This window comes from Stegostoma tigrinum, chromosome 9 (genome assembly GCF_030684315.1).
Source record: "Stegostoma tigrinum isolate sSteTig4 chromosome 9, sSteTig4.hap1, whole genome shotgun sequence".
Lineage (NCBI taxonomy): Eukaryota > Metazoa > Chordata > Chondrichthyes > Orectolobiformes > Stegostomatidae > Stegostoma > Stegostoma tigrinum.
In genome coordinates this window covers 62,800,674-62,821,480 of record NC_081362.1, presented here as the reverse complement: position 1 = coordinate 62,821,480, position 20,807 = coordinate 62,800,674, and the positions used below count along the sequence as shown (strand labels likewise).

Below are 20,807 nucleotides of genomic sequence, written 5' to 3'. Positions count from 1 at the left end.
CCATTAAGAAGACCCCCCTTCCTTATTTACACCACCCCATCTGGCATGACCTCCAGGTCCCTGTCAGGAAATCATGGCATAACTTGCCTTTTTCTGACACCTTTGCACTGCCTCTGTCACCGGGCAGGACAGCTTCAGAATGCCAGTGCTCGTCTGGGTGTCCAGCGGTCTTTCAAAGATGGTGCTGGCACCAGGGACGCTGGTCTCTCAATGGATATCCTTGGAGTGGTAACTTCATCCAGGAATGACACATGATAATATCAGGATGGATTTAGACATAAGAGGGGTAGCAAGGTGGCTCAGTGGTTAGCACTGCTGCCTCACAGAGCCAGGGACCCGTGTTGGATTCCGCCCTTCGGCGACTGTCTGCATGGAGCTTGCACATTCAGGGATGTGTAGATTAGGTGGCTATAGGGGGTCTGGTCTGGGTGGGATGCTGTGAGGGTCACTGTGGACTTGTTGGGCTGAAGAGCCTGTTTCCACACTGTAGGGATTCTATGAATTTCTATGAAAGATGTTATAGGAGTGAGGTAAGCAGCTAATGAAATGAGTTTGGTTTGATATGGCAAGAAATCTCACTAAGCCTTACGGTGAGAAGCCATCCAAAAAACTCAGTGCTGCTCAGGCAACAAAATGCAAAATTCTGCCCTATATACCAGTGGCCTAGACCCACCACTATTGTGAGAGTACAAGCTGTACATTTCGACAGCAGTACCTTTATGCTTGGACATTATTAGCCTATTTACTAACGTGCCATTCAAGAAACCCATTAAAATTTGCACTAGAGTGCTAGGTCATTACAAACTAAATACCAGAACTGGCTCCTTCAGCTCTCTCTCTGGCATTTTAGTAGACATTTGTGGGTTCTAATTGCTCTCCAAAACTAATCAAACCCATGTAAATTTGTCATCATGCCACTGAACATACAGCTAGAATTGCATGCGAGTTGTGCGAGTCACCATATTATCTCAGGGAACATTTAATATCCCAAGGAGCTGACCGTAAATAGGCATTAGACTCCTTAAATATGTAAATATTTCAAATTGAGCTGAATACTGAAGCTTGTTCAACTCATGCCTTGTTTTGTCAGGTATTAAGCAATCTAACCAGCAATCCTTAAAGACAAATAAGAGACCCAGCAAAAGTTTTTAACCTCTGTGAGGCAGGAGAATCAGGAGTAAATACAAATAAGAAAGCACCATTCTATTTTTCAATAAGGTAAACTCGACAGTTATTTCTATTGTAACTATTCTTGTGTCCAATCTGCTGAAGAGTTTTAGTATATCCCTGTTTCATTTTGTTAGTTATTTCGCCACTAAACCTTTTATTTTCAAGTCAGATTATTGTAATAATATTTGGGCAGTAAATCAAAGGATAATGGTAGCACTTGGCATTAAAGTTGCAGTGTTTTGTCTAAAATAAGTATGTTATTAATGCTGGCATTAAATTAAACTTGGTGAACAAATGCTGGAATTATACAAACAAATCAGTACTCAACTGAAAATGAGTCATTTAATTTTTGCTTATGACTCTGGGTCTACTAAGTCGATATAAAACAAGATACAAAATGCCAGCCACAGGGGAGCTAGTGCCCCAGTTCTGACCAGCCAGATCTGGTAGGATGGGAATATGATTGGCTCCTATCCTGAGCTGATATTCAGCACAATCTGGGAAATGAATGATTGTGAACAGGCCCATGAAAGAGCTGGCAGTTTCCAGAGACTTAGTGATGAGACCAAGAGGAATACTTCTTTTTCTTCTCACTTCACCAAAATGTGATCATTAGTTCCAGGGTATTTGGTGGTCAGCAGTTTCACTAACCTTTTATGAAGTGTTTTGCTGTATTCGAGTCATCTTTCTGATATGAAAGAGTAAACAGTGAACGGTTACAAAAGGTAGTTAAAAATTATGACTATTTGTTAAAGAGTGCAACAGCATTCAACAGGTATTAGCAATTGTTCAATATCACAGATTTTACAAATTTGTATTGAGTAGCTTTTGAAGAAAAATAACAGCAGTTTTAAATCCAGTACTTATCCTCATTTCATAAAACTGAAAAGTTAGAATTCTATACTGCCTTATGATCATTTATTGAATACTTGAATCATGAATGTCAGTGAAGTTTGTCATCTCTCTCTGTTCAGAGTTCTGAGACCTTTCATTGAGTGGTTTTGCTGTGAATCCTTTTCTTATCACATTAGAGATTGTGAATTTGACTTACCTTCATTGTGCTAATTATTGGTTCCTTTATTTCCGGCCTGTTTGACGGACGAATGTCCTTTCTAGTTACTGCTACTGATGGTCTTTGTCGAATAATTTAAATAGGATTATTCATATGTTTCTAAACTTTTTGTTACGACAACATATATGACAACATTCACAAGACTATTATAAAACAATATTAGGAGATATCAGGGCAACTCATAATATGGTTAAAGATGTAAGTTTTAAGAAGCCTCTTAAAGTTGGATATTGGTATATCTTTCTTTGCTGCAACATTCTGCAGTGCCTCTCTTCATTTGTGTAGTACATTGCTCTTTTGCAGAAGGAAAAGTAAAACACATTCTCAAATTCGTCATCATCTCAGTACCAAAGAAAACATAGGCAACATGCCTCAATGACTACCACTTGGTGGCTCTAACCTGCATAATTATAAAGTGTTTCAAGAGGCGAGTCACGACTCATATCAACCCTGCCCTCCCAGCCTGCCTCGAGCCGTTGCAGTTTGCCTACAGACACCATTTCCCTATCCCTACACTCATCTTGGAACATCTGGATAACAAGGATGTGTAAATCAAGCTTCTACTTATCGGATGCAGCTCTGTCTTCAACACTATAATCCCAACCAAATTCCAAATTCCTAGACCTAGGTGTCAGCTCCATCCTCTGCAACTGGATCTTGAGCCTCCTCACCCACAGGCCATAATCAGTGAAGACAGACAACAACTCCTCCTCTAGGATAATGCTCAAGGTGTGTAATCGGCCCCCTACCGTACTCCCTGTACACTCATGACCACGTGGCAAAAATTTCATCCAAATGCCATCCACAAGTTTGCTGATAACACCACCATTGTAGGCCAGATATCAAACAATGATGAGATAACATACAAGAAGGAGATTGAATGTTTGATGTCGTGGTGCAAAGAATCTCTCCCTCAATGTCAGCAAATCTGAAGCTCTGTTCATCAACTTCAGGAAGAAAGGAGGAGGACACACCCCTATCTACATCAATGGAGTTCAGGTGGAGAGGGTAGAGAGCATCAAATTCCAGTGTGTGATGGTAACCAACAATCTATCCAGGACCACACACGTAGATGTGAAGATCAAAAAGGCACAACATTGTCTCTTCTTCTTCAGGAGACTAAGGAAATTTAGCATGTCCACAGGACCCGCACCATGGGAAGTGTACTATCTTGGGTGCATCACAGCATGGTACAGCAACTGATCTGCCCAGGACAGTAAGAAACTACAGAAAGTTGTGAACACAGCCCAAACCATCATGCAAGCCAACCTCCCATCCATTGATTTTATCTGCACTTCATGTTGCCATGGAAAAGCAGCCAACATCATCAAAGACCCTTCCCACCCTTGCAACTTCCCCATCAGGCAAAAGATATGAAAACTTAAATAAATGTACCAGTAGGTTCAGGCTTCTTTCCCACTGTTATTAGACTGCTGAATGGACCTCTCTAATTTCAAACCTAAAGTTGATCTTACTTTTGTACAACTTCTGTGCAACCATGACTTTGTATACCTTGCTCTGTTCCCTCTGTGATCTGTGTGTTATGATCTGCCTGTACCTGCACGCAAATCAAAACTTTTTACTGTACTTGGGTACATTTGACAATAAATCAAGTCAAATTTGCACACATGATCCTGTATCTGCCAAAATTTTTCCTACTCATTTAATCTGCCTATATCCTTTGCACACTCTTTGTATCTTTCTCACAACTTGCATTCTTGCCAATCATTGCATTGATAGAAAATTTGGCTGTAGTACTGCAGCACAATCCTTTCATCTAAATCATTAATATGGATTGTAAATAGTTGATGAACAGCACTAATCTTTTGGCAGTCCATTCATCCTGAAAATAATGTGTAAAGGTTAACTGGCTTAAAATTTCTTGCATTCCATCTCCCTGCTTACTTGAATAGAGGTGTTAAATTTTGGAATTTTCCAATTAGCTGTGACATTTCCAGAATGTAAGGAATTTTGGAAGCTAACAACCAACTAATCCAGTAACTCTGCAGCCATTTCTTTCATGAGTTTGTGATGCAAGTCAACAGGGCTTTAGTTTCTTGAGTTCTATTACTTTTTCTCTGGTGACAGGGATTGTGTAACTTCCCTCTTTCCCTTCTGGTTTTGATTTTCTTCTAATCTTGGAATGTTTCTACTGTCTCCTCCTGTGAAGATGGATTCAAATTTTCTGCAATTTCCTTGCTTCCCATTATTAATTCCACAGTCTCACTCTCCAAAGAACAAATGCTCATTTTTGTTAATCGTTTCCTATTTATATACTTATAGCAGAAGTAACTGTTTGTATATTTCATGCTGGTTTTCTCTCATTCAATTTACCTTCTTCTGTCATCATTTCCTGCCTTCTAAAATCTTCCTAAACTTCTGCCCCTCCACTTCCCTTTGTAGTATTGCAGATCTTTCATTTTGATATCATCGATAACATTCTTAGTCAGCCACAGATGGTGCATTCTCCTTGTAGACTTTCCCAATGAAGTCGATTGTTGATGACATTAAAGAATTATCACCTTAACAAAGAACTAAAGAACAAAGAAAATTACAGCACAGGAACAGGTCTTTTGGCCCTCCAAGCCTGCGCCAATCCAGATCCTCTATCTAAACCTGTTGCCTTTTTTCCAAGGATCTGCACCCCTTGGCTCCCTGCCCATTCATGTATCTATCTAGATACATAGAACATAGAAAAGTACAGCACAATACAGGCCCTTCTGCCCACGATGTTGTGCCGTGGATTAATCCTAATCCAAAAATGAAATAACCTAACCTACATTCCCCTCAATTCATTGCTGTCCATGTGCATGTCCAACAGTCGCTTAAATGTCACTAATGACTCTGCTTCCACGACTACCACTGGCAAAATATTCCATGTGCTCACAACTCTCTGGGTGAAGAACCTCCCTCCGATGTCTCCTCTATACCTTCCTCCTAACACCGTAAAACTATGACCCCTTGTGGCAGTCAGTCCTGCCCTGGGGAAATGTCTCTGGCTATCAACTCTATCCATGCCTCTCATTACATTGTACACCTCAATCAGGTCACCTCTCTTCCTCCTTCTCTCCAGGGAGAAAAGTCCGAGCCCATATCTTAACTGTTTGCCATTCTTGCCCTGACATCTTACCTTGAAACCTATTTTCCCATTCCACTTTAGCCAACTCTATCTTCTTAACCTTGTAATGGCCTTTATTTAAGTTTAAGACTATAGTTTCAAACCCACATTTCTCACCGGTAAAATAAATTCTATCATGTTGTGATTGCTTTTATCAGGTGAATCCTGTACTACAAGGTCATTAATTAAAACTGGCTTATTTATGTAAAAGTATGAACATAGAACATTACAGCACAGTACAGGCCCTTCGACCCTCAATGTTGTGCCAACCTGTCATACTGATCTGAAGCCCATCTAAACTACACTATACCATGTACGTCCATATGCTCATCCAATGACGACTTAAATGTACCTAAAGTTGGCGAATCTACAACCGTTGCAGGCAAAGCGTTCCATTCCCTTACTACTCTCTGAGTAAAGAAACTACCTCTGACATCTATCCTATATCTTTCACCCCTCAATTTAAAGCTATGCCCCCTCATGCTCACCGTCACCATCCTAGGAAAAAGGCCCTGCCTATCCACCCTGTCTAACCCTCTGATTATTTTATATGTTTCAATTAAGTCACCTCTCAACCTTCTTCTCTCTAACGAAAACAGCCTCAAGTCCCTCAGCCTTTCCTCGTAAGACCTTCCCTCCATAACAGGCAACATCCTAGTAAATCTCCTCTGCACCATTTCCAAAGCTTCCACATCTTTTTATAATGTGGTGACCAGAACTGTACGCAATATTCCAAGTGTGGCCGCACCAGAGTTTTGTACAGCTGCAGCATAACCTCTTGGTTCCGGAACTCGATCCCTCTATTAATAAAAGCTAAAACACTGTATGCCTTCTTAACAGCCCTGTCAACCTGGGTGGCAACTTTCAAGGATCTGTGTACGTGGACACCGAGATCTCTCTGCTCATTTACACTACTAAGAATTTTACCATTAGCCCAATAATTTGCCTTCCGGTTACTCCTACCAAAGTGTATCACCTCACACTTGTCTGCATTAAACTCCATTTGCCACCTCTCAGCCCAGCTCTGCAGCTTATCTATGTCTCTCTGCAACCTACAGCATCCTTCGTCACTATCCACAACTCCACCGACCTTAGTGTCGTCTGCAAATTTACTAACCCATCCTTCTACGCCCTCATCCAGGTCATTTATAAAAATGACAAACAGCAGTGGACCCAACACCGACCCTTGCGGTACACCACTATTAACTGGTCTCCAGGATGAACATTTTCCATCAACTACCACACTCTGTCTTCTTTCAGCAAGCCAATTTCCGATCCAAACTGCTATATCTCCCACAATTCTATTCCTCTGCATTTTGTACAATAGCCTATTGTGGGGAACCTTATCGAGCGCCTTGCTGAAATCCATATACACCATATCAACCGGTTTACTCCCATCTACAGGTTTGGTCACCTTCTCAAAGAACACAATAAGGTTTGTGAGGCACGACCTACCCTTCACAAAACCGTGCTGACTATCCCTAATCAATTTATTCTTTTCTAGATGATTATAAATCCTATCCCTTATAACCTTTTCCAGCACTTTACCAACAACTGAGGTAAGGCTCACTGGTCTATAATTACCAGGGTTGTCTCTACTCCCCTTCTTGAACAGGGGAACCACATTTGCTATCCTCCAGTCATCTGGCACTATTCCTGTAGACAATGACGAGTTAAAGATCAATGCCAAAGGCTCGGCAATCTCCTCCCTGGCTTCTCAGATGACCCTAGGATAAATACCATCCAGCCCAGGGGTCTTAACTATCTTCACCCTCTGTAGGATTTCTAATACCTCGTCCTTGTGAACCTCAATCCCACCTCGTCTAGTAGCCTGTATCTCAGTATTCTCCTCGATAACATTGTCGTTTTCTAGAGTGAATACTGTTGAAAAATATTCATTTCGTGCTTCCCCTATCTCCTCTGACTCCACACACAACTTACCAGTACTATCCTTGATTGGCCCTAATCTTACTTTCGTCATTCTTTTATTCCTTAAATTCCTATAGAAAGGGTTAGGGTTTACCCTGATCCTATCTGCCAGCAACTTCTCATGTCTCCTCCTGGCTATTCTGAGCTCCCTCTTTAGGTCTTTCCTGGCTACCTCGTAGCCCACAAGCGCCCTAACTGAGCTTTCACATATCATCCTAACATAAGACTTCTTCTTCCTCTTGACCAGAGATTCCACCTCCTTCATAAACCACGGCTCCCACGCACTACAGCTTCCTCCCTGCCTGACAGGTACATACTTATCTAGGACACACAGGAGCTTTTCCTTGAATAAGCTCCACATTTCTAATGTGCCCATCCCCTGCAGTTTCCTTCCCCATCCTATGCTCCTTAAATCTTGCCTAATCTCATCGTAATTGCCTTTCCCCCAGCTATAACTCTTGCCCAGTGGTATACACCTATCTCTTTCCATCACTAAGGTAAACATAACAGAATTGTGATGGCTATCACCAAAGTGCTCCCCTACTTCCAAACCTAACACCTGGCCGGGCTCATTACCCAGTACCAAATCTAATGTGGCTTCGCCCCTTGTTGGCCTATCTACATACTGTGTCAGGAAGCCCTCCTGCACACACTGGACAAAAACTGACCCATCTATAGTACTCGAACTATAGTGCTCCCAGTCAATATTTGGAAAGTTGAAGTCCCCCATGACAACTATTCTGTCTCTCTCACTCCTATCAAGTGGTATCAGTTTGGATTGCTGGAACTCATTGTGTGTGATGTTTACACTGCTGCTTTGTTCAAAGAGTGGGGACAACTGTGTGCAGTTTGTGCCTTGGCTGGAAAGATGTAGCTGATTGGTTTGTGCAATTTTGACAAGTCATGAATACAAAAGTCATCATCCTGCTGACCATTCTCTGCTTCCTGCATAGAGAACAGTTTTTGGGAATGAAAAATTCAGTGAGAAGACTTTGAACTGCTGGAAGGGCAGGTGATGTGAGTAGAATATCTGAAGCCTGAAGAAAGCCAGATTTTCTCCCACCTGTTGCTGTGAGCTGTTGATTTGACCAGAAACTAAGACACCTTTTAATTAGTGTGCCTCCTGGAAAAAATTTGGAAAAACCTAGAAGAAGGAGATTGAAGAACAGAAGGTCTCACTAACCAAAAGGAATATCACAATTCTGTGGACTCGTGCTATTGAAATCTGTTTCCCAATATTTTTGTTTTCCACCCATAAAACTAATTTTTTAAATTGTTTGTGTTTTTATGTGTGATTTTTTTGAACGGGACTTAGAGTTGTTTAACTGATAGAGCTGTACATTGATCATTCATAGCCATTGATTTGTGATTAGAATTTACTTATTTGCAACAAACAGTAGTTATTGTTAAGTACAGGAACCAGGTCAGTGTTTTCTGTTAGAGATAATGGGAACTGCAGATGCTGGAGAATTCCAAGATAATAAAATGAGAGGCTGGATGAACACAGCAGGCCAAGCAGCATTTTTCTGTTAACTTGATTCCAACAGACAGGTAAATTGGGGACTTTGCATACTTTGATTATATCCTTAACATTTTTGGCAACCTGGGAGTAACAAGAGTTGAGAATTAGTGCACTTTGCCAAGCAGATCATGATGTTCTTCATTTCTAGTCTAAAGTAGCTTGTCACCTGGTTGTTCCAAGTCATATTGTTCTCAGAAATTGTTCCAAACACATTTTATGATTTCGTCATCTGGTTTACATTTTCCAATTTGATTCATCCAATTTATTTTAACTTTAAAATCCCCCACAATTATTGCAGTGATTTTTTTGACAAGCCCACACTATTACTTCATTTACACTCTGTCCAATGATGTGGTTGTCATACTGAGGGCCTATAAAGTATCAAGACAAATGCTTTAATTCATTTTATTTCTTGTCCAAACTGATCATCTATCTTGATCTTCAGAGTGAAGATAATTTATCATTGCTGTACTGAATATCCTTTATTAACAGAGCTATCCCTGCCTTTTCCTTTTTCCCAGATATTTCAAAATGTCCAATACTGTTGAGGTTTTAGCTCCCAATCGTAGTAACTTGTGACCAGTCTCTGTGATGGCTATCATATCGTCATAATTTACTATTAGTTGTGAAATTAACTTTTTCATCTTGTTACAAGGGCTGTGTGTATACAGATAAAGTGCCTTTAATTCTGTCCTTTTACTACATTTTCCTATTCAGACCTTATTTGCTAAGGTGCTGTTATATTTGTATATTCTGCCCCTTCCTCTACCCTGCATTATTGTCTTGTCCTTTCTCTTTAACTTTCCAATTTTTTCTTCATGTTAATTTTTCCCCTTCCCCTCCCCTTACAAAAAAGGGTTGCTTTAAAACCCTGTATGCAGCTCTAGTTAAACAGTTCACCAGGACACTGATTTTAGCATGGTTCAAGTGCAGGCCACCCTAATAGTATGCATCCCTCTTTCCCAGTACTCATGTCAGTGCTCCATGAATCAGACCTTTTTGTCCCATACGAATATTTCAAGCCACTCATTCAAGTTTCTGATATTGTCCATGCTGTACCAGTTTGCTCATGGCTCAGGTAGCATTTTAGAGATCATTACCCTTGTGATTCTGACTCTATTTAAATTTAGCCCATAGTTGCTAATACTCTCTAAATATATCCTCTTTTTAGTTCTACCTGTGTCATTGGTACCCACAAGACCATTCCCACTGAATATTTTGCCTCTAACTTCTAAATTCCCCTCTAGCCCCGAGGCAATCTCCTTTTACCTGGCATCAGGCAGGCAACACAGCCTGTGACACTCAGTTTTTGTTGCAGGGAGCAGTATATATCTCGCAACCATGCTGTCTCCTACAATAATTATATTCCTTTTTACTCCCGTTACTTGACTGCCCTATGGTGTGTGGATAATTTACTCATCATCTTTGCAATCCCTGCTGTCATCCAAAGATTGTTAAAGATATTGGTTAATTGCAAAGGCTGAGGCTCTCAATTTCACTTTGTCCCTGACCACAGTCCAAATCTGAAGAGCCTACCCTAAAGGGTATGATTACCACCTGAAACAAGTTGCCCAGATAAGTTTACATTTAGAGATTGGACTTCAGCTCATCAAATCTGAGCCACAGTTCCTTTTCCTCTTCAAAATAAAAACAGCTTCCCGAGTGTTTCTCTGCTCTTGTTCAAAATGGTGTCATGGCATCCTTTACTTCCAGCTAAGTGCAGACTATGTCATCTGAAAATCAGCATCTCTGACAGTTTAGCACTCCATTAATATTGTATTTTGCGCTTATAGAGTGGATCTTGAAGCCAAAACCTGCTATATCAGAAGCACAATGCAGTTGGTGATGGAATTCTGTATAAGATCTAATTAAGTATGTGAAATAAATTTTATATTAATTAAACTGTGAGCAATATCTCAGGATGGGAGGTCTATGCATTCTCCTTGTAATCAGCACCGATTTTTTTTTTGTTTTGCAGGTTGGCCATGGATACCCGTGGCAGTTCTGGCATATTTCTACTGCTATGCCCAAGTGGGAATTGAATACGACCGAGTCAAAAATTAAATCTTCTGTTAACTGTGCTGTATTTTGTTACTCGTATAAATACTGATGGTGTTAAAAGAAACGTGCTGTCAAATCTTTTCATCGACATTCATCAGGACAGAATCACAAGAATACCAACTCTCAAGGAAAACAGTTTATTACCTCTACCAATCAGAGTCCACTTGCCAGCAAATCAGGATTGTATGAGGTATAAATTGTTGTTCCATTTTACGGCACTGCTCATGTTCTGAACTGTCAAGCAAGTAAAAATACTGGACTTATAAAAATCTCCTTATTAGTTTAAATTTAAAATGCAAAACACTTTTTCTTAATTTAGATTCCTTTTGGCTGCATTGTCGTCTTCGAATTTGCTTACTGTCTGAGTAAACTTAATATGTGTCTCCTGCAATGTATAAGATTTGGGGAGAGAAATTCACTGGAAATGGAGCTACGTCAATTTCCTTGGGGCAAGGGGAGTTTGCAGTGGATACCATCCATGACATTCTTTATTGATAATAAAGGAGAAAGTGTTCAGGTTTTGGCACTGCTTGCTTCCAGACAATCAAGTAATAGTGCAGCATATCTGTGCAAACAAATTTGTCTCCCTTGGTGTGTGTGAATTGTACTGCAAAAAAAATAGTGGGGTGGGTTAGCCCTGTTGGCTGGATGGTTGAATGGCAATGCAGAGTACCACCAATGACATGGGTTCAACTGTTGCACCCTCTGAAGTTACCATGAAGAACTCTTTTTCTCAACCTCTCCCTGGCCTGAGGTGTGCTAATTGTCAGGTTAAACCACCAGCGGTTAGCTCTTTCTGAGAAAGCAGCCCTATGATCCATAGGACAATAGTGACTTTATTAGCACTCATTGGCGTAACTTCTAAAAGCACAGTGAAATTACCTGTTATTTAAATCCTTTTGGTGTCAATTAGTCAAATTAATGCAAATATATGAAATTCCCCTACCTAATATTTTACCAAAGTCTTGTCTACTAATCTAATGGTGCTATAAAAGGAAGACAGACTGTTCCAAACACTTGCTCGACGTATATATTTGAGAGATTCCCACCAAGCAAATTTTTGTACTTGCTTTTGTACTGGCTAATTTCCAAAATTCAATTAGGATTCAGTGTCTGTTTTACTAACTGAGATTAATGCAGATTAGCTGATAAATTAAATCTTGTTACTAATACCAAAGAAGATTTGAAGGGTCATATTAAATGAAAAAAAAATCTGTTACCTATAGGAATTAACCAGAACTAGATTGCGATGCAAAGCTGAAACAATGCCTTACCAGTGATAGCAGGTCAAGGAGTGCACTGGCTAGACATTCACCAGCAGTTTACCTTCTTCCATATCTGTGCTTACATTTGAGTGTTTACATCACAACAGATAAAGCACACATTCTAATGAACCAAATTTAACTGCATCATGGCAAGCTGTTGCATTACAATTGATAACACAAGGATAATTCTACCAACAAGGTAAGTTTATGTCAGAAAGGAAAATAATGTAGATCTTAATTGTAATTGCTTCTTCTTTGTTTCAATAACCTCTAGCTTTACATTTTGTGTTCCCTGTATCCATAGTCATTGAAATTACATATATGTAATCTATGCATGGTCAAACATTAGACATACATTCTTCTATCTTGACTGTGGGTAACCAAGTCCTCGTCTTGATCACCCCCACCATTATCCATCAGTGCATTTACTCCGATCTCCAGCCCAGTGGATTTTCCCTTGCTTGAGTTGACTTCTACTGAATTACATGTAGCCAAATAATCATCAGCAATGGAACCTTCTGTTACCCCTCATTATTACATTTGGAGTCATCAAGGATCACAGCCTTGAGGTCAACTTCCACATGTTTACTTGTGACACCCAGCTTCATCTCCACACAGCCTCCATGTTTTCTGTGTTGTTAGACTTCTTGTCCAACAACCAGTCTTCGACACAGTTTCCATCAACTAAATCTTGGAAAAATTGAAACCTTGTCCTCTGCTACAGCTACCAAATTATAACCATGACAATATTTATGCTACCTCTTCTAAAGTTGAATCGGACTGTGCATAACCTTGCAGTTCTATTCCAACTTACATTGGACTGCAGGTGCAAGACTTGCCTGTGTCAAAGACCACCTACCTATAACACTGAGCAGGATTTTCCAGATAGTATAATTTCCCACCTTGCCATCCAGAGTCAGTGGGGAATGCAGCCTGAATTCAATGTTTTAAGAAGGTTAATTTACTGGAGGTGGGACATCAAAGCTGAGGCCAGGTGGATGTGGTCCAGAGGCAGCCCCACCAGTAAGTCTGCTGGCAGGTCAAGTGATATTCTGCCCATTGTCCACCTCAAACCATTTGCTACTGGAACCCTTATCTCTGCTTATCTAACCTCACAACAAAAGCACAATGAGAAATGTAAACAAATTGTTTTAATTATGTAGGCAGGAAATGCAATAAAGGAAGAGAGGCATGCTGGGGATGAAATGAAGGAATTTACCAAGTCATAACTATGAAGACAGTCCAATGAACGGGAAGGAGAGTTGTCATCTGGAGAATGTTGTGGGACTATAGAATAAAAAAGAACAGGAACAACAGTCATAGATAAACCTACTCATATTAAAATTAAGGGCTACGGGGAGAGTGCGGATAAGTGGAGTTGAAATGCCCATCAGCCATGATTAAATGGCAGAGTGGACTCGATGGGCCGAATGGCTTTACTTCCACTCCTATGTCTTATGGTCTTACGGTTTTAAAAGAACATTAAAATGTGACTGACAAATCTTCTTTCTCCAAAACAGCTGCTTCTGCACGTGTATTTCCTCTCTTGATCCCTCACTTTTCGGTAGTGTCTTTTGGCATTGATTTCATCCCAGAATTAAAGTTTAAGCAAATTTTGTGATTCTAATTTAGCAATGAATTTAACAGTGTCCCTTGTTGGTTGTTTAGAAAACCTTTGTTTTTTTCAGCAGAATTATACAATGCTTGAACAATTTCTCCATGAAAAAGTGTTAATCCTCTTTATGTATACTGAGTAGATATTGTTCTTCCAGTAATGGTTCCTAGTTTGCATTGGTCCATTGGATAGCTATGGCTTTAAATAGTTCTGAATATTCTTCTTCTGATCATTCTTAGCAATTTCTCACAATTCATTTGACTTATTGTTCATTCATACTTTTTTTTTAAAGAATATAGTTTTAGTCAAATTAAGGTTGAGCCGTCATTAGACACTGTAAAGTTTTATTTTGCATATAGCCTGTCACAATTTATTTTACCTCAAACCTCAAAAAAATTCAAATTCATTCTAATTGTATTGTGACATTATAATGTCCTGTATAGGTCCTATTATGATTTTTCTCATTTAGATCAACTGATTAGTGTTAAATTGTGCTGATCCTTGCAATTGCCTAGAAATTGCCAAACAATGCTTGCTATTGTAGGGCTTTTAATTGCTTCAGAATGATGTTTCTGTCTTTTTTTTAGTGGACTAAGTAAGGTTCCCAAGGTGAAGACAGTATTTTTTATATGTCATTGTTAACTATGAATAACATGAGAACCATATCATGCAGCATATTATTTCAAAAATGAAATTAAAAAAGGAGGGGAAATGTGCCATTTAATAAGCAGACAATCACTGATCTCATTGATTTATACACAAATCCAAAAGCTTAAGTATGTATAAAATATTCTTTATTGTTATAAATAAAGTTTACATGTCTTTACAAATCAAATAATTTGTGCTTCATGTTTCTTTTTTGTTACAGGAATATATTAATATATATGATGTGCATAAATTATTTTTAATTGATTTTCGGTAAATGTTGCAAAACTGGTACATATGCTACTACTGGCAGCTTTTCTTGCTGACCATAAAAATAGTTCAGTATTTTTGCCATGCTCACAGGAGTATGTGCATAATTACACTAGTGATAAAATTAAAGTAGTAGACTTGAATCAATATTGTAGGTTATCTGGTGCTTCTTTGATTTGGGAAGAAAATAAATGAAGCACATTCCTACAGGACCCTATTTTAATGCAGTTTGCAGGTTCATGCAAAAAGCCCCTACAAATAAAGAAATTCAAACAGGTTTTTCTTAAATATCACAATTTTCACCAGTTATTTGTAACAATGTTACGAACCTGGTTTCGTCTTTAAATTGATATTTTCCCCAAAGTTCAGAAGGTTTCACTCTTTAAGGAAAAGACTTGTTCAGCAACCTAATCCACAACTTGTAACTACTCTACACAGAATTAATCAGCCTCAGAGTTTAATTCAAACACCCTATACTTCAAATTCCTTTATGTGCATCGTCCATTGAGTTGCTAACCAGAATTTACACAGCATATTGTTAGACTTGTGTCAGCATTTAATATGGATTACCAGCAGCAAGATTAATACAGAATTAGAAAGTCTTATCAATTTATTTCATTGTCTAGCTTGTTTTAAGAAAATTAGTTATCTATTTTTCTTTGGAAATCACAATTTTTAATATGATTTAAGCTAGCTGAAGTAATTTGAATGGAATTGTAAAAAAATACATATTAGAAATGATGTAAAACTTACAAAAAAAATTGAACCATTTCTTCTGAGTATCTCTTATGTAGACCACACATATTGCATGGTACCATCAGCTAATTCAGTCTAGATTGATTAACAAAGGCTACTGTAGAAAAATTACATGGAAATAATTGTAGATATTTGAAAAAGACTTGAGAATAATTTAGGTTACTAGTTAATGACAATGAATTAAACCACTCATTTTAACTGAGCAATGTAAACATCATTCCTTGTTTAAGACTGAATTCTTGGAGCCTGCCGAATAATAGCGTTTCAGTATTCAACTCATACAATATTGCTAAATGTGGTTCCTTGGAAAGAATTATATTTTGGGCAAACAACTTTGTATCACAGCAATGGTGGAAATGTTTACATCATTAAACCGTTTAGTGAAAGCCCAAACTGAAACTGAAATTTACATTGTTGATTATAACATTCAGAAAAGCTGCCACTACAAATTTATATTGTTACCATCCTTTTTTTAAAGTAAGCTTCCTCTATGTTGAGGTATGTTACAATGTTATTTCTATTAAAATATTTTCTTTGAGCTGTTAATTCAGTGAATACTCTGTTGGGTCTTGAACTGTTTAACTCTCTTCTGTCTGCATATATCAAATTGGCACAGATTATGTTGCACTAGACGTCTTATGCTGCTACTGAATGAGTTCTCCAGAGCAGCTACTGTTTATATTCATGTTTATAGTGGATTAAAATGCATACCAATTTCATCCCATTTCACTTTTATCTTGTGTGACTAGTGGAATCATGTCGAGTGATGTGAAGAAAATGTGTAAATCCTCTGGCATCTTTTAAATATATAAACATGCAGCCATTTTTCAGCTGCCTTTATTACTGTATATTAAGTTTGGATTCCAGAAAAGTGCATCCATACATTGAGTACTGACATTTGTACTGTTGGATAAAAGCTAGTCGTGTCAGTGATGTCCAAATCTTGAGAATGAATTGAAAATAAAAGTCTGCCTCTTTTAGCTCAACAGCAGATTAGTAGATGAGCAAGGAAAAAAAAATGGCGATTTGAGTCTGTCATTGAAAGAAAGGAGCCTGATTTAGTGACATGAAAAGTTGGCCTACAAATGTAAGTTTTTCAGAATTCAGCTCAGATATCAATTAAGTGTTTCAAGTAGTAGTAGCACAACTACAACGAAGAAATAATCCAAGATCTCCACTCCTGATCAAGAACTGCAATGCAGTGTGGGTGCGCGCGCGTGTGTGCGAGCGAGAGAGAGAGTGTGTGTGAGCAAGAGAGAGAGAGTGTGTGAGAGAGAGAGAGTGAGAGAGTGTGTGTGTGTGCGCGTGCACGCACGCTGGGGAAAATCAGTGAATATAAATTGGACTCAGTTTTGATACCAACTGTAAATAGTCACTTACGAAAAATAACCACTTTGGGCAAGATACAGGAGGAAACGCAGAATGTATAGAGTCAAACATCACGGAAACAGACCCATCAGTCCAACCAGTCCATGCTGGCCATAATCCCAAACTAAACTGGTCCCAACTGCCTGCACTGGGTCTATATCCTCCCAGACATTTCTTATTCATGTTATTATCTAAATGTCTTTTAAACACTGTAACTGTACCCATGTCCACCACTTTCTCTGGAAGTAGCACAATGGCACAACATAATTTAGTGGCTTTAAAATGGGAATGAGTAATTTTAGAAAAAAACGCAACTAAGGTGTGAGGAACCTGCAGACGGATACAGTAGGAAAGGGAACATAAACAACTGACAGCCCTTTTATGTTCTAAAATTGCAATTAATTTTTATCTTTGAAATTTCTGTCCCTAAAATCTTTTCTTAAAAATTTGAATTGCTTTAACAAAGCAGAGGTTAGCATGAACAAGAAGCAGGTCCAAATTCAGTTAAAAAGCTGCAAAGCAGCAACATTAATATTGGTCTTCAGATGTAACTTTCCTGTAATTAATAAATAAACAAACTTATCTTGATGTTTTGGGGGGAGAAAAAGCTACATGGAGCATAATGAAGTGATATGTTTTGTGTATAATCTAGAAAAAAAGGTAAATATTGAGTCTAAAAGAAGTACAGTACAGATCTGTAAAAGCTCCTAAAAGTTCCTTTGGTTACCCCAATTAAATAGAGAAGATATGCAGACATTATGCTACAAAATAAAGAATCTTAAATTATCAATTTTTTTCAGCAATTATCTCCATGAAATGTCATAAGAAGCCCACATGCAAAGATTTTTTTATAGAATAGTTGTTCATAATTTTTATATCATTTAAATTAATCAAAATATGCAATGTAGAAAATCAGTAAAAACAAAAGGAGTGTTCTTTAGTTGTCATTCTGTCAATGAGGTGCACATATATTTGTGCATCCCTCTCAGAAATCAGAAAACGAGCATGATCATGTCCCATCATTTCAGCACTCTGGACAGCTCATCTCTAAAGTAGATAATGTTTAGCAAATGACACCTGAATTTTTCCATGTTAGATTTTTGTCACTTAAAGGCTCTTCAGCTAGAACTGTTCATCTTCCTTCTCAGATTCTGGGGTTGTTGGTCTTGATATTTCAAATATTTCCTGTGGCGAATTTGAGGCTCTTGCATTCAATATCCTCAGTATTTCTGAAAGTTGTTTTTCAATGTTGGTGATCTTGTTATTCAGGGACTTGATGTCCTGTTTCAGCTCACATTTTACTTCCAAAATGGTTGCTTGAAGGGTTTGTTCAGGAATTGGATAAAAAGTGTGCTTTGCCTCCGTCTGCACAGGGCTTCGGTCCTGAGGGCTCCGTGTTTCTCCTGCGTTGTCTAATCTCAGATCACTCTTTGTGATACCACTATCACATGAATCTGTTTTTCTCAGAGACATCTCTTCGTGTGTTTTAGTTCTTTCTGGTAACGTCTCCATCGATTCTGCCTTTGATACTTTATTCCAGTCTTCTGCTTTAGAAGCAGAATCTTTAAATTTTGACCAGCCCTTTCGCTTACCAGATTCACCAGATTGTCTAGCTGCTGCAAATTGCTCAGATGTTGGAGCCTGCAGTTTATCCTGGTCTGATGTCTCTGATGTCGAGGCTCTAACCACTTGTGAAGGGACTGGAGTTGCTGGACTTTCAGTTACTGTAACCACACTGGTTGTTGCTGCAGCATTTGTTACATGGCCATCCAACTGTGCAATGCCTTTCTCTATATCATTAGCGTCCTTCAATCTTTCTGCTGCCAAACGAGCCTCCTTCTGTTGTCTAAACCTCTGGAAAAGTCTGCGTACAGGATGATCAGGAGGCAGGTTTAATGGAGCCTCATTCTTTCTCCGCATTCTTTCTTCTTCTTCACGCTTCACGTCACTGATCTTCCTGAACACAATCTACATAAATGAAAGGATGAAAAATTAGAGTTTAATAATTCAGTCATAATGTGTTACAAATACATGTTTCTTCAGTCACATGGTCACTGGTTAAATCTACATTATTTCTGCCAAGCAACTATAAAACAAGTTATTTGCTTCTGTTGACTAACACACAACACAGTGACATAAAGTCACAGCAGCATAAATTACAGCACTCCATTATGATGCAATTATCACCCATGTCTCTTGCTTATGCACCTATAAAACAAAACTTCTTTTAAAAAAGTTGGCTATCCTTTTGGCTGTTGGTCTGAAACAGATAGAACTCTTAAACTGTCCCCAAATAAAGTCCTGCTTTATTTTTAAAAGATGACATCCTAATTCAAATGTAATCAAAAATGTTGAACTGTGGTTCAAGGCCACATAAAGTTATGTTACTGAGTTTTAATAGTCTCTATCTATTTTCAAAAGGTTTTGTTTAAGTCTGAATAATTTTTTAAAAATTACTGTGCAAATTGTTGGTTCACTGAAGAACAATAGTTTGTCTTTGATTTCAGACAAAAGCTCAAACAGACAATTAGTACATCCAAAGTAAGTTTTAGTTGTGCACCAAGATCAATCAAACAATTGCACTTCTTTAAATTAATGATTTTACTTAATGTTCTGGAGTCTGTCCTCATATCTAGAAAGAGTTTGCTATTTGTCACTGCATATAATTTCTTAATAATTTTAGAAGCTAAATGATAGAAACCTAAAGATGATGCAGTTAAAGAGAGGCTTGGGTTCTCATACATCTTTTGACTGTGGTTGGACAAAGCAATAAAGCTGTTAAAAGGCTCACAGGACCTATTGCTATCTCAGCTGTTCAGTCTGGATTCTGGAGTAAAGGTATCAAAGCATCCACATACAGAATACTATTTACAATAAATCAACATGACATATACAACAAAATACAGAGGCCAGGTGACTGTAGCATCACACACAAACCAAATAAATACATCATTGATTTACTGTACCTTTAACATAACTCAAACTATCCAATCTATTGACTGATCACTGAACAACAAAATAAAATCGTACCATCCAACTGTACAGGTACCATATATACAATCCTCACATTGCTTAGGCCTCAGTCTTACGATCTCTTACACCAATTTTTGATCATCTGGCCTCCCTTATCATGCCCAAGCATCAACAATCTCTCTGTTGCAAGTAAAAATAGGCACTTCTCAAAGGCTATAAATGCTGTCATACAGTTCCCCAGGAGATCATGACACTTCCATTTGGATTTACCACATCCCAAGAGTGAGTACTGGTAATTCATTTACTTCACTGGCACTGGCTGTGTGTCTAATATTTATTCTTCTCTGGCTAGTGGGATCCTATTAAATCTTCCCTACTATAATTACCTACTACCATATACTTATCTTTATAGCCTAATTTGTCCCATCTTACATGTACCAACACCTTTAGATTTATAAATAGAGGAACAGGGCAGAATCCTTTCTTCTGAGTCCTGGGTACTGACTCTGATGAAATTTGTGTGGGAAAATGACAATGGCCAGGGAGCACACTCGTTGTCCAATTAAATAGAATCAGTAATAACTTTGAATATATATTTGAGAAAGAATAATATTTTAACTATGTAGAAGAATCAGGAAATTAAACTAATTGGTTTACTGCTTCAATGAGTCAGCACAGGCCTGATAAACCAAATGTCTTTCTGTTGAACTATCCAGCGGTTTTGAAGGAATTATATTGCTGTGTTAAGCTAAAGACAGACTTCTTTTGGTTTATATTATTAGATAATAATTTGTTGTGCTTCATTCAAATGATGATACTCAAAATGCACAGTTAATGAAGTACCAGATAATGAAGTAACCTTGAAATCAGTTCATCAATTTCCTCAGAACATCCGGCAAGAACTATTCATTTTGATAAGCTTCAGACATATTTATGTCTGATTAAACTGCAATTTCAGGTGCAATTAAACTTTTCCAATGCCTAGAGCTGACAGCAAACATTGATGAGGTACATATTTAACTCCCACAAGCTTCCTATGACTA

The 20,807-nt window shown here is 38.3% G+C and overlaps 2 protein-coding genes across 6 annotated transcripts in view; one reads left to right on the top strand and one right to left on the bottom strand.

Moving 5' to 3' along the window:
* Window positions 1–14,519, top strand: part of hhat (hedgehog acyltransferase) — a 224,006-nt gene extending 209,487 nt beyond the window's left edge. For all 4 annotated transcript variants that reach the window (XM_059648592.1, XM_048536697.2, XM_048536696.2 and 1 more), the window contains one exon: window positions 10,790–14,519. In XM_059648592.1, coding sequence (XP_059504575.1) covers window positions 10,790–10,875 — 86 coding nt within the window. In that variant the 3' untranslated portion in view covers window positions 10,876–14,519. The remainder of the gene's footprint in view (window positions 1–10,789) is intronic.
* An 853-nt stretch (window positions 14,520–15,372) lies between these two features.
* Window positions 15,373–20,807, bottom strand: part of kcnh1a (potassium voltage-gated channel, subfamily H (eag-related), member 1a) — a 243,938-nt gene continuing 238,503 nt past the window's right edge. For both annotated transcript variants that reach the window (XM_048535533.2, XM_048535532.2), the window contains one exon: window positions 15,373–18,759. In XM_048535533.2, the coding sequence (XP_048391490.1) occupies window positions 17,914–18,759 (846 nt within the window). In that variant the 3' untranslated portion in view covers window positions 15,373–17,913. The remainder of the gene's footprint in view (window positions 18,760–20,807) is intronic.